This window comes from Panulirus ornatus, chromosome 23, assembly GCF_036320965.1.
Source record: "Panulirus ornatus isolate Po-2019 chromosome 23, ASM3632096v1, whole genome shotgun sequence".
Classification (NCBI taxonomy): Eukaryota; Metazoa; Arthropoda; class Malacostraca; order Decapoda; family Palinuridae; genus Panulirus; species Panulirus ornatus.
Genome location: NC_092246.1, coordinates 3,900,001 through 3,927,804, shown reverse-complemented (window position 1 = coordinate 3,927,804; position 27,804 = coordinate 3,900,001). Strand labels below are relative to the sequence as shown.

Here is a 27,804-nt window from a genome sequence, read left to right as displayed (position 1 = left end):
TTAAATTCGTACCTTTCTGTTTATACCACTTTTTTTTTTATACTTATTTTTTGTTGTTGATCGTGTAAGCAACCTGTTGTTTACCCTGACGAAGCTTGTTCCGCTATGCTTTTACGGGGGGGGGGGGAGTGCTTGAGGGATGTGGCTTTGTTTACAGTCGTGATCATGGCGCGTTTTGTTTACGTCTGGTTCCCGTCTGGTTTACAGACAAGTGGTGCACGTGTTGTTGGATGGCGGCGGGGGAGAGGAGGGCGTGGGGGGGATGAAGGTGGTGGTGGTGGTAAGGCGCGCTACCGACAATGAGGGAGTGGGGAGGATAAGGTTCATCTCCCCATCACCCCCTTCCGCCCTCCCCTTCGCCTCACCTCCAACTTTTACGCGCCTCGGAACTCACCCCACCAACCCCCCCTCCCACGCCCCCCCCCCCACGTTTTTTTCTTCTCCTTTTCCTTTTTTTTTAAACACGCCTCGGACATGGAGCGCACGTGCGGGCAATTCACGACGGAGAGAGAGAGAGAGAGAGAGAGAGAGAGAGAGAGAGAGAGAGAGAGAGAGAGAGAGAGAGAGAGAGAGTAAAGTCCAGCCGATGTGTGTGTGTGTGTGTGTGTGTGTGTGTGTGTGGGTGGGTGGGTGGGTGTGGGTCTATGTGAGTCACTGGGTTAATAAGTCATTTATCGGGTAAGTGGGTGAGAACGAGTTTCATTTATCTCTCGACCCATAAACCAATTCACAGCATAGCATTCTCCCCCTCTCCCTCATAGTCTTGTGTCGCCATTGCCCCCCATAATGCCCGTAGCGTTTGGCTGGCTGTTAGTGGCACCCTCACAGGAGCGACCACTTACCCCCCCCCCCCCGACACCCCCATGTTCCCCATAACACCGTTAGTCCCATGGCTGGAGCAGGATGTCCCCCCCCCCCACATCTACACCCATATGTGTACCTCACCTTGTGAAGGAGGGACGCCATGACTTTTTTTTTTTTTTTTTTTTTGGCCTGGCTCTGCCGCTTATAGGCAGCGGGTAACCCACACCTCATAACTAAACGGCACGCGCGACCATTCCGCCGCCTGCAGCAGCGCAGCGCCCTCCCCCTCTTTCTTAATAAGGCGCCACTACGTCTTGTGTTCGTCCGTCACTATTTAGTCTGTGTCGGTCCGGCCATCAGTCACCCCCCCCCCCTCCCCTCCCCACCCCCCATCCTCCCACCTCCCCAGGATATACACAACACTCCCCTCCTCCTCCCACCACCACCACCTGTATTCTAGCTACTTCCTGGGTTCTGTACGACACACCACTGGCTTTAGCCAGTCTGTCCCTCTCCCCTCTCTCTCTCTCTCTCTCTCTCTCTCTCTCTCTCTCTCTCTCTCTCTCTCTCACACACACACACACACACACCATAGACTCGCACACAGGGAGGCACTCACCCACGCCCCCCTGCTGCAGTAGCTGCCGTGGTGTTTACAGCGACACTCGGTCACGTGTCCCGGGGCTTTTGGAACAAAGGTTCCGGTCGAGTGAGGAGGAGGGGGGGCGACCCACTGTGTCCATTACTTACGCGCTGCAAGATAACTTTCAAAGCGGGAACTTGCGTCCTACTTACTGATTAATCTTTAGTGGTTTATATGTATATAAATAAATATATATATATATATATATATATATATATATATATATATATATATATATATATATATATATATATATATATATATATACACACACAAATGCATCTATACACACTAATACATATACAAACATATATAAATATACACATTATACATATACAAATACACACACCTATCCCCGACACACACACACATACTTACACATTCACACGTACAGCTACACATGTACGAGCATACTCACACACAAACAGACACACACACACACACACACACACACACACACACACACATAAACACTCTGCAAACAGAAAATTCCAGCATGGCAAACAGCTGAGCGCGGAAGAGCAGGAGGGGGGGGGGGTCACAGGAGAAGATACCCACAACAATACTATCATGATATAAATACACACACAAGTGAAAGTCAACACAAACCACTACTTCTTGTGGCGTCTGTCAGTTGGGCCATTGTGCGCCGTGTTACTTGGGTCACCGCGTGCGGAGGGAGTCGGGCCATGGTGCGCATATTACGTTGGCGCCACTCTGCGCAGTGTAAAGTTGCTTCGTTGTGCGAGATGTTGTTACATGGGGGGGTCACCGCACGCAGTGAGAGCTTGCTAGGTCTTCGTGCGCATTACGCTGGCGGTATATTCCGTGCGTTTCGCGATGAGCCATTGTGCACAGTGTGAGTTGGGGCCCACTGCGCACGGTATGAAGTTGGGCAACTGAGCACATACGGAAGCTGAGCAGTTGCGCGCGGTGCAAGGTGAATCAATGCGCGTACTATCATTGTGGCCAGTGATAAAAATTATATTCATTCGTTTGATACGCAAGTCTATATATCACTGGTCCTAAATTCTTCCTTTCCTACGATCTTTTACAATATCGTTCGAAAGCTTTTCTCGTGTGTGTGTGTGTGTGTGTGTGTGTGTGTGTGTATGAAGACGGCTACCCACATGTCCCTTACATGCCGCAGGAGAGTAAGAGGGACGGTAGCCTGGGTCTGCAAATCCTCCCCTTCTGTATTAGTACTTCCTAACAATAGAACAAGAACGCATTCATCTTTTTCGAGTCGAAAAGTTGATACTGACGTCGGTGTTTAGATGATTAGGTGGCAGAAAATACGACCCATGGGGGTCAGGTCGAAGGTCCATGTTGTCGTACTTGGGGAGGGGGGTCGTGCCCTCTTGAGATATAGTTCTGGGGGGGAGGGGGTGTTTTAAGACTACCGGTTGTTGGGGAGGGGGTGGATGGATGATGGGGAGTGGGGTGTGATGGGTGGGGGGGTGGATGGATGATGGGGAGTGGGGTGTGATGGGTGGGGGGGGTGGATGGATGATGGGGAGTGGGGTGTGATGGGTGGGGGGGTGGATGGAAGATGGGGAGTGGGGTGTGATGGTGGTGGTGAGTGGGGAGTGGGGAAGGGGAAGGTTACAGGGGTGACTCACTCCTGTTCGTCATCACAGTTTGTGGAAGGCGTTTGTGTGTTCGAGTTACGACGGTCGGTCGCCTTACATGTACACACACACACACGCCGGCAATAACACGGATGGACAGTGGGCAGAGCCTGGCCACCAAATACTAGTAACAAGGAGACAAAGCCTTACGGCCTCTTTTGGCGATTTCCATTACTGTGGTGGTGGTGGTGGCAGCACGGAGATGTTGGTGAGTGTGGTAATGGGGTGTGGTGGTGGTAAAGACATGATAGTTCACCTTAATGCAGTCGCTACTGATGGTGGGGAGGAAAGAGAGGGAGGGAGACTAAGGAGTGGTGGAGGCGTGGAGGAGGCTCCCGTGGTGGTGGTGGTGGTGATGATGCTGGGGGAACTGCTCGCGTGGGAGGGAGAACCAGGTTGGCGGTGGCCATGTTGGAGGAAGGTGTTGGCGACGGAGGGTTGCTCCTGCTCCTCCTCCTCGCCCACACAACACAGCCCTGCCGTGTTACCCACCCTCTTAGCCTGGCCGGCCATGTTAGGCTGGCATATGTCTGTCACGTCGTCCTGTGGTTTAACATGACAAGACTCGAGGAAGGTATAGGCTTGTGTTTGTCTGTGTGACACATGTGTATCACACTGCGAGTGAAGGGTCAAAGGAATCCATCCTGTTCCTTCTACCGAGTGAAGTGTATCCTTGGAGCTGCAGGAGACTTTGGAAAAGGGAAGAGGCCCTTCAGTTATCATTAGGGCTCCTTGGGTCATCCTTAAAATTATCATGATATATTTGGTGGGTTCAAATTGTCATAATTACACGTTTCGCAGACGAAATATTCGCTAATATTACTCACGTCCTGACCATGATTATCATGATACTAATCCTACGTCATGAAGTGGTTGGTTGACCGAGTCTAATCCTACGTCATGAAGTGGTTGGTTGACTGAGTCTAATCCTACGTCATGAAGTCGTTGGTTGACCGAGTCTAATCCTACGTCACGAAGTTGTTGGTTGACTTGAGTCTGTCAACTACTAGGGGTCATCAAAGCCGCCTACGTCAGGCTACGCTACACCCACCAACAAGTCTTGTGAACACTTTCTTGAGGTGGTCGAGGTAAATCTAAGACCAGTACACATCGTACTGCAAACTTGGCCTATTGTATTAAAATGGTTGGTTTCAGCGCCTCTTGAAATCATCGCCTCCTGCTTGAAATCATCGTCCTTTGATTCAGGTCGACCGTTTTGGAGAATACAGAGGAATTCAAACAGCAACAGACCGTTGGGTCGTTTCGAGGCTGTTTGTGATGAGTGGAGGATGTCAGGTGGAACCGTTCGTTCATACCTTCTTCACTCTTCGTGTCGCTTTACATGTAAGCTTGAACCAGATCAACGCATTTTCTTTTCTCCTCGCACAGTGAGTTCGCGGGACTGGCGATGCGGAGGGGCCTCTCTGTCTCTCTCTCTCTCAGCACGCCCTTCGCATTCCGAGAACACACATAGGGTCCATTGACCAGGCGGTCGCGAGAGGCCCTCGTGGAGAGAAAGGTCTCCGGCGCCTGCACGCCATCATTCACGAAGTGACGTTGAAAAACAGCATTTGCTCGCCTCGTGACGTGTGACTCACGGGTGCTGCTGACGGAGGGAGGGGGTTGTGTTTCAGCGGTTCTTTTACCCTCCACACACGAGCCCGCGCGCGCGGCAAAAGCCTCTGTTCGTGCGGGGAGTGACAGGTCCCTCCCTGGCCGTGTGGCTCTCTTGGCGTCCTCACCCACACGAGGGACAAGGTAAGCGGTGGTGTGGCCTAATGGCAGATCATCCGAGGTATAGGCGGTAAGAGATGCCGCCCAGCGCGACAGGGATCTTCTGCCTGCATCATAGGGCGCGCGTTACGCCATCAGGCACAGATGAAGCAGGCCAGCGCGGTCCTCTTTTGGAGGAGAACCAGAGTGGATGTTTTCGTGATGGCCAGGCGATCAATCCCCCTTTTTAAGGGTGGCTAGAACAGAAGGGGGCCAGCTAAGGGGAAGGTGAAGGTTTGTAAAGGGAAGAAGGAGTGGGTGAAGAGTGCATGACGTGGGTGTTCTCTGCTATGTGTGAGCAAGGTCTGCGACAGCTCTTCCCTCTGAGCACCTCCTTAGTCTTACTTGTTGCTCTGAAGCCGACGATTCACTCCTGATGGATTTGTGAAGAAGTCTAGACTGTAGTCTATCTTGTCCATGATTTCTTTTTTTTCAGTGCTTATGTCCCTCCTTTCTCCTTTCCTGCTCAGTTAGTTTCTTGCTTTCTCTCTTCTACCTTTCAAATGATGGATGGATGGGACGCTGCCTTTATCTTCTCCGCAGCACAGCGCTGAGTCCCTTAGCTTTTTGACGCCTTTTATCGGCCCTGATCTTCTTCAACCTTGTTTATGTACTTGAGGGAAAGGTACCCCCCGTGTTCCAGCTCCCTGGAACGTTTCCCCACAATGCCCTGGTGTCAGGCTACTGAACCCCATTTCTTAGGTCAGGTCACCTGTAAAATTGATGAGCTTCTTTTCGTAACATTCGCGTTCGTGTCTCCTGCTCTTGGAGGTGAAGTTCATCGCTGTCCTTTTCATGTCTTCCTAAACCATATAATCAAACCCAAGCTTTCATTACGTGATAACTTTTCCAAGTTGTGTATCACATATGATAATACTACCCTTCATACTGCCACATGAGATGACATATAATAAAATGAGAGTCTATCAGTCCCCCCCCCTGATGTTGTTATTGCTCAATGACATACAGGGATTGATCATTTGTCTATGTACAGAGTGTGTGTGTGTGTGTGTGTGTGTGTGTGTGTGTGTGTGTGTGTGTGTGTGTGTGTGAGTCAGAGGCCAGACCCATCCTTGGAGGGGGGAGGTTGGACTCCATCCTCATCACCATTCACCTGATCAGCCAGGCATGAGTCATGGTAGCGAGGTGCCCCCTCCCATCACGCTACCTCCTGTGGTACGCCACCCCCTTCCCTCCACCCTCCAATTACGCTACCCACGCTACCAGCAGCAGCAGGAGCGGTGGTGGTGCTGCTGGAAGGTAATGCCACGTTGTCATCGTCCAGGAAAGACGGCCATCAGCGGAGGGGGGGTCGAAAAGGAACGCGTGAAGAAAAAAAAATGGGGGACAGGTACGGAACGCATCTGAAAACAAGCGAATAACGACAAGAACGGGCGTAGTAAAAGACACAGGTACTCTCTCTCTCTCTCTCTCTCTCTCTCTCTCTCTCTCTCTCTCTCTCACACACACACACACACACACACACACACACACACACACAAACACAGACACACACGTCAAATTCTCTGGGTATCGTCCGTGCCTTCCCCGTATCTCAAGACTGCTGCACCTGGACACAAGAACGTCTCTACACGACTTACATTCTTCCTAAATTTCACTTATGGCCTTGCCACGCCTTGCCTTCCTCCCTGTCCACCACACAGCACGGGGAGGTAATGGAAAAGGTGAAGAGACGGGACATGCAAAATCAACCTCGGCCTCTCTTAACACCATCTATCGGCCAGGAGGCGCTCAACATACTGAGTCCTCTCCCAACTCTCTCCGATCAACACTTTCACCTCATCTGGTAATATCGGGGAGAATCTACTGCACCCCTCCCCCGCCACCGCCTTTCATCTGACATCCCTCGTCCCCGAGTTGCAGGTCGGTGCCGCCACCGCTCCGAGACCATCCCAACTCGCACAGATCAACATTTCAAACAAACACTTGAAGTCTGGGTGGAGACTGTGTGTGTCTCTTTGACGAAACACACACACACACACACACACACACACACACACACACACACACACAATACCCAGAGGTATAGATTAGAAATAACTTGCCCTTATTTTCAAGGTTATGAAAGCAAACCACTCCAGTAACGTTATGTCTCGGGGGTGGGGGGGAGTGTTGTTACTTTTAACCACTGGCTGCTTTACCGAATGACGTCACCGCCGCCATACTGCGACCTGCTGGCCAATGGGTGATCAGGATGACGGGCTACGAATGCCTGGACAGTTCCCTCCCTCCATGATTGACTGATTCGGCATATGACGAACGCTCCGCCATCCTCACACGAACGTAATGAATAACTCACGAAGACGTGACGAAGGTCTCGCCCTCTCATGGTTAACGAACTGCCAAGCCACTGCATGTTACGCTGGGAATGTCATGGCATTCAGGGCTTGGCGTGAATGCCAACTTCAAGCACAGTGCGAATGGCCCATGAGTTATGTGTGTGTGTGTGTGTGTGCGTGTGTGTGTGTGTGTGTGTGTGTGTGTGTAGACGTTATATGAATGGCCCATGAGTGTGTGTGTATGTGTCGTGTGAGGGCCTCACTATGACGCTTTACGTCCTCTTTTTCTGTACGGGGATGAACCATCTTGATGTGAACTATAGCATGGCTTTCCCCCGATCTGTCTGTCTGTCCCTCCACGTTTGATCTAAACTGTGCACACGTCTCTGTGCCTCGTAGTGTCTCTGTCTGTCTGTCTGTGGTTCCCTTCCTGTATATAGACAATACACACTTCTGTCCGTCTATGGGTCTTGCCTCTGTTTACCGGCTATTTTGTCATAGGGCTTCTCTCTCTCTCTCTCTCTCTCTCTCTCTCCTCTCTCTCTGGATACGAGACAAAATTAGGCTGTTTACCCTCACGTATAAGGAAAACGTATCGCCTGTCTCCTGCTGACCACAAGGCGCGCGTAGTGGTCGCCGTTTTGATCTGCCGGCCTAAAGCAGTCTCAGTCGCAATCCTCCAAAACCAACCAATGGCAGTCGTCCACCTTGCCCGCCGCAGCCAATGCCACTCTCTCTCCCGTCACCGAGCCTTGTTGCTCCTCCCACAACTTCAAAGCCAGCCAATGAGACGGTCGAAGAGCTACTTAAGACCTCCCCAATCTCTAAAATCTCTATAAGATGGTTAATCTTATACAACTATTATACAATTATGACCTTAATGACAATTTTGATTACTGGGATCTTCAAAAGCGATACATAATGCATCTAATACATCATCAAACTGACTCAAAACTTTGTTTGGGACTGCTTTTATGTACTTTACGAAAGAAAACGGTGACGTGGTGGTCACAAAGTGATGTTGATGATGGATTAACGGTGAAGATGACGCCACTTATGTTAATGATATCCCCTAAAAGGACAATGATAATGATGATTACTTCAAACAACATTTACAACCTCAATAAGACGAAGAAACGTACGCAAGCGCACTGGCTTGCCGGGCTTGACCAAAGCTAACGGTGTCCACAGACACAAAGAGGATGAATTCTGGGAGCAGACAGGGTCCTAAGCTGCCTAGCGATCCTCCATCACAAATTTGTATGTGTGTGAATCACACAGGGATACATGAAAGCCTAGCAAAACAATTTACATATATACATCACACAGGTGTATATATATATATATATATATATATATATATATATATATATATATATATATATATATATATATATATATATATATATATAAAGATCCTGTTACACACTAATGTACTTAGACATCTGCATACATATGTATCACACAAGGGCACACAGATATCATTCATTGTGTCCTCATATACATACACAGCGCCCAGGAATATATACATACAAATTCTTAAAACTTATCTGCTTTTTCATTTACCTTTTGAAGCATGATCCAAACTTGGTGACGACGCCAGTGAAACTTACAGCTTACAACACAGAAGGCAGGAAACACTGAAACATGTCCGTGGCTAACCACTGAAACACTTGGGAAATGATTAATGAACTAATGAAGCAATGACTTTACCTAATGGACCACTGAAACACACAGCCACTAACTAATGAACCACTGAAACACATAGCCACTACGTAAGGAACCACTTGGACAGCCAGTTACTTATGAACCACTGAAACGGATCGCCAAAGACACATAAACACAACTAATGAACACTGGAAAACATAGCCACTAGATAGTAAACCACTGAAACACACAGCCACTAACTAATGAACCACTGAAAGAGCAACTAACTAATGAAACATATGGTTATCAAACCACTAGAACACTAGGTCAGTAGCTACAATCACTGAGAAACAAGGTCACGAACCACTGAAACAGACAACCAATGACCACTGAAACATGATCGCTCTAACTGTTCAAACACCGCAACTGATTTTTGAAACACATGATCATTAACCACTGAAACATACCCTCTAACCACTGACACTCATGGTGAAACACAACGGTCACCAACCACTGACACATAACCACTGGGAAATGGAAACACTATGTTCACCAACCAATGAATCGACATAGGTGAACACTACCCCACTCAAATTCTTAACCACTGAGCGTTGAAACATCCATTAAGTCACAGACAAACAAACAAACAAACTAACTATCTAACTAACTAACTAACTTACTGAAACACTCAGCCGCCGACCTGCAAACTAACTAACTAACTAACTAACTAAGCTACTGAAACACTCAGCCGCCGGCCTGTGAAACACAAAGAAGCCACTAAACACTACAACACTCTAATGCAACGCAAACTCAACTCTACAACACGAGGCCATCCGGCAGCCCACGGAACTAGATCACTAACAACCCTCTACAACACACACAGGAGTAGCCAGCCAACCACAGAGTACATCACACGATAGTTAATAAACACACACACACACACACACACACGAACAAGCGACGTGCAGCCACATGCAGTTCACACACAGTCTTACACTAGACACTACCGGAAGCTCCAGCATGCAGGTGCGCAGGCGCGCACGCCTTGAAACTCATAAACAAAACGAAAAAAAGAAAAATAAACAGAAGCAGACAAAAGAACAGGCAAACACGCATTAGAACACGGCATCTCCGAGCCCCCCCCCCCCCACCACCCCACCCTCTTCTCTCTCTCTGTCGAAAACATCCCCAAGTACACAGACAGTGTCTTAACATCAAGTACACAGACAGTGTCTTAACATCAAGTACACAGACAGTGTCTTAACATCGCATCTGAGCGAGATTTTCCTTCATTCTTACTGTAAGCTTCGTACAAAACACAGCCTCCCTAACCCCACCCAACCCCACACTTTTCTTCTCTCTTGTGAGCATGACCTTAAAATCCCAAGCAATGCCATATAGACTTCGAACACTGAAGATGGAAGCATTAAAAGTGGACTTGACCCTACCGGTGTGTTGTTGAGCCCGGCACACAGAGCGACCCGTTTATAAAACTGTTGTGTACTTAACAACCCAGCCAATGTTGGGAGGTTATGACACAGGTAGAGTTGTGTTACCTCAGAACACACCATGCCCACCCCTCTCAGGGTGATGTAACCTTACAACACACCAAACCCTGTCAGTGCTTTTCGGCCTGGCACACACACACACACACACACCAAACCTCACATATGCTTTGAGGTTACGACACGACAGCGAGCACTGTTACCTCAGACAGCATCTCCTGGGGTGATTCCTTCATCAACCTCACAACAGAACCGTTAACAGATGGGGCAATAACAACAGTATTTGATCCCTCGCTGATTTCAACAACTCACAACAATACCGTTAACAGATGGGCCTACAGCAACAGTATTTGATTCCTCAATGATTTCCGCGATTCACAACAGTACCGTTAACAGATGGGGGCAATAACAACAGCATCCGATTCCTCACTGCTCGCAGCAATTTACAACTACCGTAAACAGATGGGCCAATACCATTAACAGTATCCGAACGTATGAGACAAGGAACCTAAGGACTGGCATCCATTACCCCGGTGTAAACTCAAGAAATATATTACAATCTGCTGTGGCATCACCTCACACGAACGGACCGGCGCTATACCCTCGTTGGGTCGATCTGTTGTGTTCCAGACTCAACACTGGTCTGATGTGTTCCAGCCTTCAACACTGGTCTGCTGTGTTCCAGACTCAACACTGGTCTGCTGTGTTCCAGACTCAACACTGGTCTGCTGTGTTCCAGCCGTGTTCCAGCCTTCAACACTGGTCTGCTGTGTTCCAGCCTTCAACATTGGTCTGGTGTGTTCCAGGCTCAACATTGGTCTGCTGTGTTCCAGCCTTCAACACTGGTCTGGTGTGTTCCAGCCTTCAACATTGGTCTGGTGTGTTCCAGCCTTCAACATTGGTCTGGTGTGTTCCAGGCTCAACATTGGTCTGCTGTGTTCCAGCCTTCAACATCGGTCTGTTGTGTTCCAGCCTTCAACACTGGTCTGCTGTGTTCCAGCCTTCAACATCGGTCTGTTGTGTTCCAGCCTTCAACATTGGTCTGCTGTGTTCCAGACTCAACACAATATGGCCTTTGATTAAGCTGATGACACTGGGAGCTCCGGGTAAGGAATAGGGGCTCGAACATGGGCCTCGACGAACACTAGGAATGGTATGCCACACGCTCAAGACAATGAATGGGTTGGAGGGCTCAAGACAATGAATGGGTTGGAGGGCTCAAGACAATGAATGGGTTGGAGGGCTCAAGACAATGAATGGGTTGGAGGGCTCAAAACACTGAATGGGTGGGAGGGCTCAAAACACTGAATGGGTTGGAGGACTCAAAACACTGAATGGGTTGGAGGGCTCAAAACACTGAATGGGTTGGAGGGCTCAAAACACTGTATGGGTTGGAGGGCTCAAAAACACAGGAATGGGTTGGGAGTTCAAAACACAGGATGTGCCGTTGGCTCAAAACACAAGATGGGTTTGGAGTTCTAAAATACAGGATGGGTTGTGGGCTCAAAGTACAATAGACGGGTTTGAGGTTCAAATATTATGAAAATAGGATGCGTGCTCACAGAACTGAAGTCTTCCTAAAAGTTCATAAAATTAAAAGCTCACGAACCCTTATTGAGGTATGTTATATCGTAAACTTAAAACACTGGGGGGTTTAGGGGGTTCTGAATTACGAATGGCCTGGTTTATTGAGAGTTAAACCCAAAGGTACTACGAGGTTTTATCAAAGTCGTAAGCTATATACCACTGGTCTCTGGGATGTCTTTAGTCGCCTCGCGACCGGATTTCCTAGCGACAGGATTTTCCAGCGAACGGAATCTCCAGCGACCATTTCCTGTCCTCGTGTTTTACCGATCGAGTACTGCTTAACCCCTCGAGTACGACGCTATGACCCTTGAACTCGATCCTGAGGTATGGTGTTCTATGGCCTTCAAATCGGACCCCTTTCATCCAATCAGGTCAGAGGGTCGTACCGTCGTCCTCAACGGTCGTATCGTCGTTAACTGAACCCGTTAACAAAGTTCTTTGTCTAACTTTTCATTAGTTTACTAACATGACTCCTCTCACCTTCTTTCCCTGACCCTGAATCACCTTAATGCTCAATCCCTCATCCCTTAAACGATCTATAATATCATTCCTGTGGTTGTCTGATTCTCTTACTACTAATCCCTTCCAACTCTGCAACCCATGAATCACCAAGACTTTGACCTGACCTGACCTGACCTGTCCATGCATATATCCATCTTCTCTGACCCCACCCCACCTGCTCCATGGGCTATACCCTCTTGGTCATCCACCACTTGACTTGGCCTGACCTCGATGACCCGCGTCCCCCACCACGACAAAGAGCATAACCCCTCCACAACTCTTACTTCATACACAGGCAAAGCTTGACCCACGAATGACCTGGGGCCCAAACCCTCGCCAATCACCTCCCACACCACCTGGCTTAACGCCTGAATCCTCAATTCTACTCGTTATCTTTGAACTCACATCAGAACCACGCACGTCTCGGGAAACCATCTACGAGGCCTTTCTCTGCTCTTCTGCATCCTTTTCCCCGAGATCACGTGTGTTTACTCCCTCCCTCGATACGGCGTTTGCCTAAGTGGGGAGCGTCGACCCCCCTACCTAATGTACTGTGAAGGGGCTGACTCAGTACGTCCCACTCGATCAATCTTCAATAAAAGTACTGGACCCAAAAGGGGCAACGCACGTCGGAGTGGGTTCTTCATATTTTCGTGACGAAGTAGACTTCTGCGTGAAGTAAATGTGGTTCTTTTCTTAAGCAATGTATTCGATCCTGTGAGGTGAGGTGTAAAACCCGAATTTCTTCAGTCTCCCAGGCTACCAGGGTTCGAACCGAGACGACCTGAAGTATGAACGCCTCGTAAAAAGCGACCTCAATTCCTCAAGGTGGTAGTTTGTTTCTAGAAAAAATAATTCCAGTTCATTTTGGACGTCCTTTTAGCTACACGATATACTACATAACCCAGTTTGAGTTGTTAAGGGATCTGGACATGTAAATCATCCACTACATGTTTATGTCACACAGACCTACAAGGGTCAAAGACCTCCCAAATTATCGTCAGGTATACGTACGGTAAGGTCATGCACAGACCCAGATATGGAGGTAGAAGACCTCTGAAACCACTGTAAGGTATACGTAAGGTAAGGTAAGGTCTCAGACCCAGACCATCGTAAGGTATACACGTAAGGTAAGGTAAAGTCTCAGACCCAGATATGGAGGTAGAAGACCTCTGAAACCATCGTAAGGTACATGTACGGTAAGGTAAGGTCCCAGACCCAGACCATCGTTAGGTATACACGTAAGGTAAGGTAAGGTCCCAGACCCAGATATGGAGGTAGAAGACCTCTGAAACCATCGTAAGGTACATGTACGGTAAGGTAAGGTCCCAGACCCAGCTGTAGGGTTAGAAGAAATTCCGGAACCAACGTCAGGTATATACGAAAGGTATGGTACATGGGCAAATTAACTATAGCTTTCCCTAAAAGGAATGATACAGGAGTGATACAAGAACAGCAAAGGAGACAAAGAAAAATACTAATGGTCTTCATCCAAAACTACATCATGCAGGTAACTATGCATTCGCTACTAGTCCAAAGTCCCTGGCTCCGCCCACCAATACTTCCTAGCCAATCACGATGCACATACTTCAATAGCAAGCTGTTCTAAACTCCTCCTATTCAATACTCTCTAGCCAATCACAATGCACATACATCATCAGGTAGCTGTTCCTGGCACCGCCCATTGAATCCTTCCTAGCCAATCACGAGGCACCATGAAAAATACTAAAGAAAATAGTTATCCTTCTCAGTGCAACCCATTTTCTTTTGTTTACCACTTGGACGAACGGGCCAAGAACCGCTCAAGCGTGAAATCTACACGATTCTACTTCTACTTCATTCGTAAAGTAGGAGTGTGGTGAGACAGGCAACATGCAACGAGAGGGTGAGGTATTAAAAAAAACACAAGATAAAAGAAGGCAAAAGGAATAAAAAAAAAAAGAAGAGAAAGAGCGTACGGAAGGATGGAAAAGAAAATGGGGGTGGAGGTTGTGGCCATCAAGGTAAGACAGTGACCGAGCGGTGTAGAATCAGAGAGAGAGGGAAATAGATAGATAGATAGATAGATAGATAGAGAGAGAGAGAGAGAGAGAGAGAGAGAGAGAGAGAGAGAGAGAGAGAGAGAGAGAGAGAGAGAGAGAGAGAGAATATGAAGTGCTGGGAGAAAACGTGACGTTGGTGAAGAGTACTTAAGTGCAAGTGGTGGGAGAGGAGGAGAAAAAATATATATAGTGCCGGTATGAGAACTGTGGTGGTGGTGGTGGTGATAGGAGTGCCGATGAGAGGAGAGAGTGTGTGAGAGTGAGTGAGAGTAACGGTGGCGACAGGGGGAGGACACGACGCACGCAAAAGGGGGAAGACGCACTGGGGCCAGGTTGGGGCGGGCGTGGGCGTGCTGCGGGCGTGGCGGTGGACAGCGACAAAAGAGTCTGTTCCGCGCGATCGCCCAGCCAGCCAACGTTGTTCCACTTGCCTTGCTGAGGCGGGTCCGGGTCCGGAGCCACCGTCCGGTCTGCTGGGGTAGGGAGGAGCAGGGTCACGGAGGAGGAGGAGGGCAGAGAAAACGGAGAGGGACACAGGTCAGGTGGGGTGGGGGTGGAGAAAACGGGAGGGACAGAGGTGAGGTGGGGGTGGAAAAAACGGGAGGATGTAAGTACCATGGAAACCGAGGGGAGGAAAACGAGATGTGGAGGAACACAAATGGAATGGAGAAAAACGAGTTAAGAAGAAAACGGGTAAATGTTAGTACCAAGATGGTGGATCACAGAAAACGGTGGGAAGTGCACAAATGGGGATGCAGAAAACGGGAAGGTGGAAGGACATACAACGAAACGGAGCAAACAAGAAGAGAAAGAGTAAACAAATGGGAAGCAGAAAACGGGAGGATGCAAGTACAGAGGAAGTAGAATGGAGAAAACGAGGAGACACACGAGTGACATGAAGAAAACGGAAGGATGCAAATACCAGCGTAGCGAAGACAGATAGATAGGTAGATAGATATAGAGATAGATGGGGAGAGAGAGATAGATAGGTAGACAGATATAGAGATAGATGGAGAGAGAGAGAGAGAGAGAGAGAGAGAGAGAGAGAGAGAGAGAGAGAGAGAGAGAGAGAGAGAGAGAGAGAGAGAGAGAGAGAGAGAGAGAGGTATACCGAAGAGAAATGGGAGACATTATGAGAGAGAAACGAAGGCACGGGAAACGGGAGGAAGGAAATTAAAAAAAAAAAAAACAGTGAAGGAGAAACGACATGAAAGAGTGAGTGCAGGCAATGACGGCAGTGTGAAGACGGGTGGGAAAACACACCACACAGACGGAAGTTTAATGGTTGCACAACACCAAAATGAAATTCAAATGGAAGTTATAATAGAATTAGGTGGAGGATGATGGGGGGAGAGGGAGAGGGAACAGAAATGTGCACACATGAGGCGGGTGAACAGAAGGGAACACCGAATCGTTACATCGAACAGTAAAAGCCCATCAGAGATAACAAATAAGAGGGGTGCAATACAGAGTTACCAAGGAAATAGGTGAACAAGGGAACAGGAACGAAAAAAAAGGAAAAAACAAAGTAATTAGGATCACTAATGAAGGTTATCTAATTAAAAAAAAAGATATATTAACCTCAAGTAATAAATATGTGGATCATTATTAAGTTAATCAACTCTCAACCAGACATTTAATGAAAAATATAAACAGTAGGACAATGAAATACATACCTACCAATACATACACACTATATATATATATATATATATATATATATATATATATATATATATATATATATATATATATATATATATATATATACAAATTAAAATCACACTTCTTGGAGATAATTTTATACCATTTTCGGCCCATCACGGGCACCTGCCAGTTGAGAATGAGAGAGAGAGAGAGAGAGAGAGAGAGAGAGAGAGAGAGAGAGAGAGAGAGAGAGAGAGAGAGAGAGAGAGAGAGTTTGTATCCATCACCACAGTATATAGGCTGGAGGCGGACATGGATCCACAGGTGATGACCAATTAAGCAGTTCGCCCCTGAGGCGTGTGAGGAGGGTGACCTACTTGTGTGCTGGGATGCTGAGGTGTTCACCAACAGCGGCTGAAACTTGAGCGTGGACGCCGAGGGCAGAACAGTTCTCCCTCTGTTTGTTGGAGTGGAACTCGAAAGTACTGCTCTCTATCAAGTACGAGGGCCTATGATCATGGACACGACTTCAATCATGGCAAATTCTGTTTTCAAATCAAATACAAAAAAATGTGGAAAGAACCGATGAATCTCCTAATGAGCTGCCTTACCAAATACTGAGACATACATGATGGACGGACGGGCCTTCTTCAGCAGAATACTCTGTAACACTGTCAATAAATCGGTTAAGGTAACCACGAAACGCCTGCTGTAACTAGGAAGGAAACTACCATTCCCCTCTGGTCACACAACCTCAATCCTTTAGGTCAGGTCGGTGATGGCGGGGGGGGGGGGGGGGGGGTTATGTTAGGTTACCATAGTCGTATGCAAGGTTAACAGAGTGGGTCTAAATAAACACTTTCAATTGAGAGGGCTTGTGTGATGGCCACAATGTGTTCTGGAACAAGAAAATGAAGTCTCCAGGAAATGTGATTCTGATCCTTACATATATATATATATATATATATATATATATATATATATATATATATATATATATATATATATATATATACACACACACACACACACTTTTGTGCATCATCCGACCATACAAACACACACACACAGACACATCCCAAGTCCCTACCACCCTCCAGCCGACCTCATCTCTCCTCTACCCACCTTTCCTCCCCAGCACCATCATCAAACTCCCCATCTTTAACTACCCTCCCTACCTAAAAAAAAGCTACCCTGTCACCCCTCTCCGATCTCTAAGCCACCCATTTCCCCTCACCATGCCTTCCACCTCCACCTGGTCAATCTCACCACCGTCCATCCTCTATCCTACACTCCATCATCCACACCTATCCCATTCGTCAACTAACACCCCACCCTCCTCACACACCTACACCTCCAACCTACGACTCCCACCCTCCCCCAAGTTCGGTATCAACACCCACACACCCACACACACACACACACACACACCCTCCCTCACCACTCTCCTCACACTATGCCCTAAAACCACCACCCCGCCTCTCACCCCCGTCGCGGGTCCACACGCACGGCACACACAGGTCGCGCCCCTCCCGCGCGCCTGAACCTCACCTGAGCACTCGGGCATCTGCTCCTTCTGTATGGTGTGCGGGATGGGCTTGCCGTCCAGCCTGGAGCACCAGCAGTAGAGGGTGAAGTTGTGGCACTGCACCGGCGCGTAGGAGCCGTCCGCCAGGCACGTGGGCACGTACGTGCTCTCCCCGTTGGCCACCTGCTCCGCCTTGGCCGCCCGCTCGTCCATACACTTCTCCGCGACTGCCGGGGAGAAAGAAGGCGTGGTGAGGCTAGGGAGGTGGGAAGAGACGAGACGAGACGAGACGAGAGAGAGAGAGAGAGAGAGAGAGAGAGAGAGAGAGAGAGAGAGAGAGAGAGAGAGAGAGAGAGAATGATTACAAGAGGGAAAAAATATAAATAAATACAGACGTGGTCGTATCCACAAGCCATTAGTACAGCTCATCACGACCACCACAAAAAAGGTCGTCATCATCAAGTTCAAACACGTCATCACAAGGTCATCATCGTCATCATCAAGTTCACACACGTCATCACAAGGACCACGTCATCATCAAGTTCACACACGTCATCCCAAGAACATATCTGTACCATTACAATACTTTCCTTCAGCCCTTAACATTTTACAATAACAAATAAATATGTTAACCAAACCCAATACACACAGAGAACAACTAATGACACAGGCTTAACCAATGACGTGGCGTGGGGATTAACCACTGAAGCACATGACAACCCAGCTGGTAATGTAATCCCATGAGTTATGACTACCCAGCTGGTAATGTAATCACATGAGTTACGACTACCCAGCTGGCAATGTAATCACATGAGTTATGACTACACAGCTGGCAATGTAATCACATGAGTTATGACTACACAGCTGGCAATGTAATCACAAGTTATGACTACCTAGCTGGTAATGTAATCACATGAGTTATGACTACCCAGCTGGTAACGTAATCCCATAAGTTATGACTACACAGCTGGCAATGTAATCACATGAGTTATGACTACACAGCTGGCAATGTAATCACATGAGTTATGACTACCCAGCTGGTAATGTAATCACATGAGTTATGACTACCCAGCTGGTAATGTAATCACATGAGTTATGACTACCCAGCTGGTAATGTAATCCCATAAGTTATGACTACCCAGCTAGTAATGTAATCACAAGTTATGACTACCCAGCTAGTAATGTAATCACATGAGTTATGACTACCCAGCTGGTAATGTAATCACAAGTTATGACTACCCAGCTAGTAATGTAATCACATGAGTTATGACTACCCAGCTGGCAATGTAATCACAAGTTATGACTACCCAGCTAGTAATGTAATCACATGAGTTATGACTACCCAGCTGGCAATGTAATCACAAGTTATGACTACCCAGCTGGTAATGTAATCCCATGAGTTATGACTACCCAGCTGGTAATGTAATCACAAGTTATGACTACCCAGCTAGTAATGTAATCACATGAGCTATGATTACCCAACTGGCAATGTAATCCCATGAGTTATGACTACCCAGCTGGCAATGTAATCACATGAATTACCTTTGTAATTACCGTAAGTAACGCCTGAGTCATTTGAGCCACACTTTTCTTAAAGTGTGATACAACTTTCTGTTTATGATAACACACTGTCTCTTTGTAATGAGCTGTTAATGACCGCAATTAAGAGTACATCAAGGGCCTTAATTACTTGCTTCCTGCCCTCACGAGTCCAATCTAAGTTCATGAAACTCTCGCAGCACTCAGGAAGCCTGGCCTCGTCCACCGGGACCATACGTCTTAAAGTGTAATCAGGCTGTGTGTGTGTGTGTGTGTGTGTGTGTGTGTGTGTGTGTGTGTGTGTGTGTGTGTGTGTGTGTGTGGCATCTGAACAGAAAGTTTTAACTATGGCTGTTCCATCAAGGATCTCACACACACACACACACACACACACACACACACACACATATATATATATATATATATATATATATATATATATATATATATATATATATATATATATATATTCCTGTGAGTCCACGGGAAAATGAAACATGATAAGATCCCAAGTGCACTTTCGTGTAATAATCATATCATCAGGGGAGATGCAAGAAAGAAATATACACGAGGAATACCTCACAAACGCAGTAAGCTACACCGCCAATACCGAAGCAACGATAAAAAATCATGGCTGGACACGACGGGCGAGGCCATTTGCATGTGAGTCACCGTGGCGGGCGGGCCTTCCGCGGTAGTGTGTAAAATGAGACGCGAGGGACGATTACATATTGGTCTCCCTGCCCCTCCACAAGGCCCTCTGAGGAGCGCCATTACCCAGCCATTAACAGGCGAGCGGACGGCAGGAGGTGGGTGGGTGGAGGAGGGGGGAGGAGGAAGGGTGGTGTCTTCCTCCGGGTGGCGCTCGTTTACGACATGGGGTTTCCCATCGCCTCTGCTGACGAAGTACGAGACCCCTCGTGCACGTCGGTAGGACCCTTAAAGCAAGCTAGACAACGCGATCCTCGAGTATCCTGCCTTGACCCCTCTGTGACCTGACCCCTTTTCAAGTATCGTACCACACCATGCACCAATGTCGTACCGTCGTGCTCATGGATCGTACCGTCGTGCTCAAGGATCGTACCGTCGTGCTCAAGGATCGTACCGTCGTGCTCAAGGATCGTACCGTCGTGCTCAAGGATCGTACCGTCGTACTCAAGGATCGTACCGTCGTGCTCAAGGATCGTACCGTCGTGCTCAAGAATCGTACCGTCGTGCTCAAGAATCGTACCGTCGTGCTCACGGTGTTAAACAAGGCTACGAGGCAATTCACGTAAGGATAAGCCTCCGTGATCATCCCCTATCGATTGAGAGTACACAAAAATGGACTTCCAAAAAAAAAATAGAGAAAGAAATACTCTCGCCTCTTGCTCAAACCACGTATGTCCTCACAAGCGTGTCTAGTACCAACGTCTTCGCCTCAAAATAAAATTTTCACTGACTCTAAAGGCACAAAAAAAAAAATGTAATGCCAGTTTGAACAGAAACACGCTAGAAACTTAAACATGAAAAGTAAAATTCCTTATTTCTTTTTCACCCCTTCGTCCATGTACAATATCTCATGCCCTTCTTCATGACCTTTTTATCAGTGTATCACCAAAGCTTTGCATCATTCGTATTATCACAGCCACGATGATAAGTGTGTGGATCCACGTACTGGAACCGTCTGCCCAACCCACACTGGTATGAACGGCAGGGATCAAATCCCCCTTGGAGAGGATGGAGTACCTCTATACGATCGGGATTACACAAAGCCAGTCTTGCCCTACACCCCGTTCACTCCCGTCCTTCTTCCACATCGAACACTTCTATCAATTCTCAGTCAACAACAACATAAAATACGTACATACTAATATTTTCTAGTTACTCAAACGTCCCTATTTTTGGACTCTCGCGATCACCCCCGTCGCAAAATGTTTACGACCGGACTTAATCCACGACGCTTTTACATTCACGTCTCTTTTGGTTCTCTCGTGAGGCGTGTTGGGGTTGAGCTGTGAGTCTCGCATGTTCTCTCTCTCTCTCTCTCTCTCTCTCTCTCTCTCTCTCTCTCTCTCTCTCTCTCTCTCTCTCTACACTCCCGCCAGCAACTCCCATGGCCTCTCCTTAACGCTGCTGGGTACGACACTATATTCCCACGTCTGCTTCCTATTCCGGATCCATTCGCGAGGGTGGAGGACAAAGGGCCTCGTAGCCTCCATCGCAATCTGGCTCGCTTTGCAGAACGGTTCTCCTAAGACACGATAAGCCCAAAGAATTAAAGTTTATATGGCGTCCTAGCTACGTCTCTCCGTTGTATTTCTTTCCTGTATCTCCCCTGATGATGTGATTATTACACGAAAGTGCACTTGGGAACTTATCGTGATCCATTTTCCCGTGGACTCATAAGAATATATATATATATATATATATATATATATATATATATATATATATATATATATATATATATATATATATATATATAATCACGCCCGTGGTGTCCTGTGATCAAACTACGAAGCTTGGAGGAACCACATTACCCATCAGCAGGACACAAACAGAACCCACGTAAAACCGAGTCGTCAACCTGTGGGGCCTATGCAAATTAAGATCACGTCGGTTGAAGGAGGAGGGGGGAGTAGTTGACACTCCCACCCAACACACACACACACACAGACACACCCTACCTCCCCACACACTCGCACGGCTGACGTTATCTTAACGAAATCAGCGATAAAGTTGTTGGGCAGGGCAGGCCCGGGGAGCGGACCCAGCCCGGCCCAGCAGGGCAGGGGAGGTCAAATAGGCTTTCGACGTGGCTGAAATTCGGTTCTGGCCAAACCAAACCACGAGCGGCTCTCTCTCTCTCTCTCTCTCTCTCTCTCTCTCTCTCTCTCTCTCTCTCTCTCTCTCTCTCTCTCTCTGAACGACATACGTTTCACCCTCTCCTCCCCCCCCCCCAAAAAAAAAGAGAAACAAATGTGTCGCTCAATTCTCGGAGCCTTCGACCTCCTGTATAGCGCACCGCCACTACTGCTGCTGCTGTCCTCCGATGTATGGAGACCCTCCTGACGAAGGTATACGGTCCCTCCTGACGCAGATATACGGTCCCTCCTGACGCAGGTATACGGTCCCTCCTGACGCAGGTATACGGTCCCTCCTGACGAAGGTATACGGTCCCTCCTGACGAAGGTATACGGTCCCTCCTGACGCAGATATACGGTCCCTCCTGACGCAGGTATACGGTCCCTCCTGACGCAGGTATACGGTCCCTCCTGACGCAGGTATACGGTCCCTCCTGACGAAGGTATACGGTCCCTCCTGACGAAGGTATACGGTCCCTCCTGACGCAGGTATACGGTCCCTCCTGACGAAGGTATACGGTCCCTCCTGACGCAGGTATACGGTCCCTCCTGACGCAGGTATACGGTCCCTCCTGACGCAGGTATACGGTCCCTCCTGACGCAGGTATACGGTCCCTCCTGACGCAGGTATACGGTCCCTCCTGACGCAGGTATACGGTCCCTCCTGACGCAGGTATACGGTCCCTCCTGACGCAGGTATACGGTCCCTCCTGACGCAGGTATACGGTCCCTCCTGACGCAGGTATACGGTCCCTCCTGACGCAGATATACGGTCCCTCCTGACGCAGATATACGGTCCCTCCTGACGCAGGTATACGGTCCCTCCTGACGCAGGTATACGGTCCCTCCTGACGCAGGTATACACCATCGTTCCGAGTGTTCCCGAAATATACGCCGCAAATCCAAGGGATTCCCGCCGCCACCACCTCCACCACCTGAACCCATGCGCGTGAGTTGGGCAGGAACCTGGCCAATACCACCTCTGCATGACAATGTATGCCTGACAGCTCATAACGCTACGAGGAAAATGTATGATGCACACTCCTGCATGGGAGCCTAACCTCCCCCTACCAAACCCTGACTAACGGCGTCACATACCCACGAGGCCAAGTCGACATGCGAAGTGGTTTCGGTCGGTCATGGGAGGGGGCGGGTGGGGTACGCCATGTGGATCCACCACACATGATCCCTCCAGGTCAAGGGTCGTGCTCAAGGGTCAAGGGTCGGGACGTCGTGCTCATGGGTCAAGGGTAGGGACGTCGTTCTCAAGGGTCAAGGGTCGTTACCGTCGTTCTCAAGGGTCAAGGGTCGGGACGTCGTGCTCAAGGGTAGGGACGTCGTGCTCAAGGGTCAAGGGTCGGGACGTCGTGCTCAAGGGTCAAGGGTCGTTACCGTCGTGCTCAAGGGTCAAGGGTCGTTACCGTCGTGCTCAAGGGTCGTGACATCGTGTTCAAAAGAGGTACACTATGCACAACATCATACATCCGATGCCTTGAGCTGTGAGGAGTTACAGACCTCACATCTGAGCTGTGAGGAGGCACATATCTAACACCTCATACCTGAGCCGTGAGGAGGTACCTGTCACACCTCACACCTGAGCCATGAGGAACCACATATCTCACACACTGGGCTTTCCTCCTTACACACACACACACACACACACACACACACACACACACACACACACACACACACACACACACACATTCTAAAAAAAATACGTTTACGTGATGGCGTCTGTACACATATACAAACATAACACTCATCATTATACCAATGTATACTTGATAAAAAGACATTCACAAGGGCGCATGGGGGTGGGGTGTGGGTGTGTGGGTGTGGGGTGTGTGTGTGTGTGTGTGTGGGGTGTGGGGGGGTTGGATCAATAGCGAAATCCTAGCGAGGACCTGTGTTTCCACACCTGCAAGTTGCAACACATGGTAAGACCTTGGCGAGGGTCTGAGGTATACTAACACACCGTCCCCTGAGTATACCTGACATACTGCCCTCGCTGGTATACCATACCTACATGACTGTATACGTGTCAGCCTGTGTATGTGTAATAACACTGGGCGCGTCTGGTCTATATGTGTACCATCAGTCTGTGTATACTTCATCAGTCTGTGTATACTTCATCAGTCTGTGTATACTTCATCAGTCTGTGTATGTATCAACAGTCGGTGTATGTCTCATCAGTCATCAGTCTATGTATGTATCATCAGTCATCAATCTGTGTATGTCTCATAAGTCATCAGTCTCATTAGTCTTTGTGTGTGTGTGTGTGTGTGTGTGTGTGTGTGTGTGTGTGTGTGTGTGTGTGTGTGTGTGCGTGTGTCCCGGGTCGTCAGCCAGTAGCCTTGCGACGCGTCTCGTCTTTCTCCCTCACACGATTTTTAAGGCAACTCTTCTCCCCCCCCCCCCCCCCCCCAGCCACAACAACCCGGGAATACCCTTTATTATCATTATTGAATCCCGGTCTTCGCCGGACCATCTCTTCCCCACCGTCCAGGGACCGAGACCACATCACCTCTAGCCCTTGTCTTCTCCACCGTCCAGGGACCATTTCCTCGCCCCTACCTCCACTGCCGTCCAGGGACAGAGACCACATCACCTCTAGCCCTTGTCTTCCCCACCGTCCAGGGACCATTTCCTCGCCCTTACCTCCACTGCCGTCCAGGGACCGAGACCACATCACCTCTAGCCCTTGTCTTCCCCACCGTCCAGGGACCATTTCCTCGCCCTTACCTCCACTGCCGTCCAGGGACAGAGACCACATCACCTCTAGCCCTTGTCTTCCCCACCGTCCAGGGACCATTTCCTCGCCCTCACCTGCACTGCCGTCCAGGGACCGACCGTCCCTCACCCGTCGTCACCTCACAAGTGAGGGAGTGTACATCCTTGCGCTCATGTGATGAGAGGCTGTCCCTCAGTGCCTCTCACCCCCATAACCACCCCCCACCCGCCTCCCATCCTCCTCCTCCTCCTCATATCTTCCCCCGCTTCTCCCTCTGAGGTGTGGCGGCCCCAAACCTCCTCCCTCTCTCTCCCCCACAGCGCAACCCCACATCATCGCCCCCAGCTTCCCAGGCGTCCGGTTTGAGCTGGACCGGAAGGACGGGTGTGTGTGTGTGTGTGTGTGTGTGTGTGTGTGTGTGTGTGTGTGTGTGTGTGTGTGTGTGTCGGGGGTGGTGGTTGAGTAAGGGATGGGGGGATAGGAGCTGCAGGGGGCTAGTCAACCGTCCTTCCCACCACACAACTACTCCCCCTCACCCCACCCACCCCACCCACCCACCGGTATATTAATGAACCAGGCAGCTATACCCGCCCCCCCCCGCCACCACCCCATCTTCTCCACCAACACCAACACCACCACCAACTCAGGTCCTCACACCGCGTGAGGGGGCGCCCCGCGCGCTGGAGGCCACCAAGGACACACCAAATCATTGTATCAAATTTGATTGATGAACACTGATTGGGTATATATATATATATATATATATATATATATATATATATATATATATATATATATATATACAAAGATTTCTCGGCATTTAACCTCGCTACAGGCCGGCAGGCTCTCTCTCTCTCTCTCTCTCTCTCTCTCTCTCTCTCTCTCTCTCTCTCTCTCTCTCTCTCCCTTATACACGTTTTACTGCACATTTCACAATGTCTGATGCCTCGCAAGTGTGGCCCACAGTTTCAGAAGACAATCTTGGACCCACAAGAAAAAAAAATTCTTGGGAGATAAAATGCGTTCTTGTAGCGAGTTCCAGGCGCGAGGCTGCCCATATTATCTGGATCCACACACAGGCCATGTTCATTACCAGATGCAAACACCAGAGGCGAAAAGCTCCCGCCTTGTTAGCTTATGGCGGGCTGAAGAGGAAGAAGAAGAAGAAGAAGAAGAAGAAGAAGAAGAAGAAGAAGAAGAAGAAGAAGAAGAAGAAGAAGAAATAGAAGAAGAAGACGGAGAAGAAGAAGAAGAAGAAGAAGAAGAAGAAGAAGAAGAAGAAGAGGAAGAAGAAGAAGAAGAAGAAGAAGAAGAAGAAGAAGAAGAAGAAGAAGAAAAAGAAGAAGAAGACGGAAGAAGACGGAAGAAGAAAGAAAGAAAGAAAAAGAAAGAAAGAAAAGAAAGATCCTTCAATGATATCCACTTGCAGAACGCAAAAAAAAATCATATAGATGCAAAGACATGGTTCATATATGTAAGGCTGAGACTGGGCACAATACGAGTATAAAACTCTCCATAACACACACACACACACACACACACACACACACACACACTATTGTATCAAGACCAAAACTGGAACGCTCAGACCGCGTCCCGAACTGGAACCTCTAAACCATGGTCAGGACTGGAACCCATGGCCCTACTACCAGGGCCCACATAAGCCATGGACCATGCCTAAGACTGGAACCCATGGCCCGTTCCCAGGGACTACAATCCATGGCCCATGCCTAAGACTGGACCCATGGAACACGTCCAGGTGGTTCAGACCCTGGAATCTTATACTGTAGTACCCAGAGGCTACAGCATCCACCTGCCACCCACTACATCTTGAGTCGTCAGCACACTCGGCGTGCCTAACTACCCAACTACACTGAACATGTTGTATCGTCCCGGATTAACAGTAGCCTCAAGTAAAAAACGGTACTTACATTCATGATTTATTATACATTCTACTGTATCCTGTGTGTGTGTGTGTGTGTGTGTGTGTGTGTGTGTGTGTGTGTGTGTGTGTGTGTGCGCTGCTACAGTGATGGATTATGTGTTAAAACCTGTTTCCTGTGGGAGGCAAGAGGACCCGGTTGAATATATCCAGGCGAAGGAGACGGATACGAACGAGGCTTCGCGACACACACACACACACACACACACACACACACACACACACACACACACACACGAACACATTTTTTTCTCCCCAGGGCGAACAACAAAGGTACAGACACCCCCCCCCCTCCCTAGTCCCTGCCGCCCTGAACAAATAAACAAACCCCTCGTGGTCAAAATGGGTCATTCTTCTCGCCTGGCAGACCGTGGCGGAGGTTAGAGTGGAATGCATTTCCTCGTTATTCAGGTCTTAAATATAACTCTGCAGCAACATGAGGACAACTGGAGTGGCGCTGACGTAACTGAGTTTTTGGGCTTTGGATTCGGCCCCTGCGCGTGGTCCTGCGTCCGGCTGGTCTCTGGTAAACCAGAGGCCACAACATCTGGTTTGACTGTCGTGTGCGCCAGGTTTTACTTCCCAACTCGAATGGGTTGTATCTTGGTTTACTGTTGATCTTCGGTGGCTCATGAGTTTCGATACGACTATATCAACTGACCTGTTATACTTCCTGTATCTCCCCTGATGATGTGATTATTACACGAAAGTGCACTTGGGAACTTACGGTGTTTAATTTCCCTGTAGACTCATAGGAATATATATATATATATATATATATATATATATATATATATATATATATATATATATATATATATGTATATATATTCCCTCACTCAGACCACTCCAACAAACCCCTATCAGACCACACGCGTTTCAGGCCTTCACAAGCCTCCCAAAGTCTTAATTTCCCTAAAACCCAGCGATAGCACGACGGGGCGCTGGGTACAGCACGCAAATACGGACACACACACACACACACACAAACACACACACACACACACACACACACACACACACACACAGGAGATGATAAAGAGATAGAGAGATAAGAAGGTAGGATCTCGGGAAGGGGCGGTACTCACGCGAGCATTCTCCTACGTGTTTGAGCTGCACTTTCACCTTCTTGCAG

General features: G+C 48.4%; 1 protein-coding gene across 6 annotated transcripts in view; it reads right to left on the bottom strand.

The window, feature by feature from the left end:
* LOC139756726 (SPARC-related modular calcium-binding protein 1-like) overlaps nucleotides 1-27,804 on the bottom strand; it is a 218,842-nt gene that overhangs the window by 118,789 nt on the left and 72,249 nt on the right. For 4 of the 6 annotated variants that reach the window (XM_071676427.1, XM_071676429.1, XM_071676431.1 and 1 more), the window contains 3 exons: nucleotides 27,758-27,804; nucleotides 17,632-17,835; nucleotides 14,757-14,906 (listed from right to left, as the gene is read on the bottom strand). The exon at nucleotides 27,758-27,804 is cut by the window's right edge and continues 119 nt beyond it. In XM_071676427.1, the coding sequence (XP_071532528.1) occupies nucleotides 14,757-14,906; nucleotides 17,632-17,835; nucleotides 27,758-27,804 (401 nt within the window). The remainder of the gene's footprint in view (nucleotides 1-14,756; nucleotides 14,907-17,631; nucleotides 17,836-27,757) is intronic. The other 2 variants (XM_071676428.1, XM_071676432.1) reach the window with 2 other exon arrangements.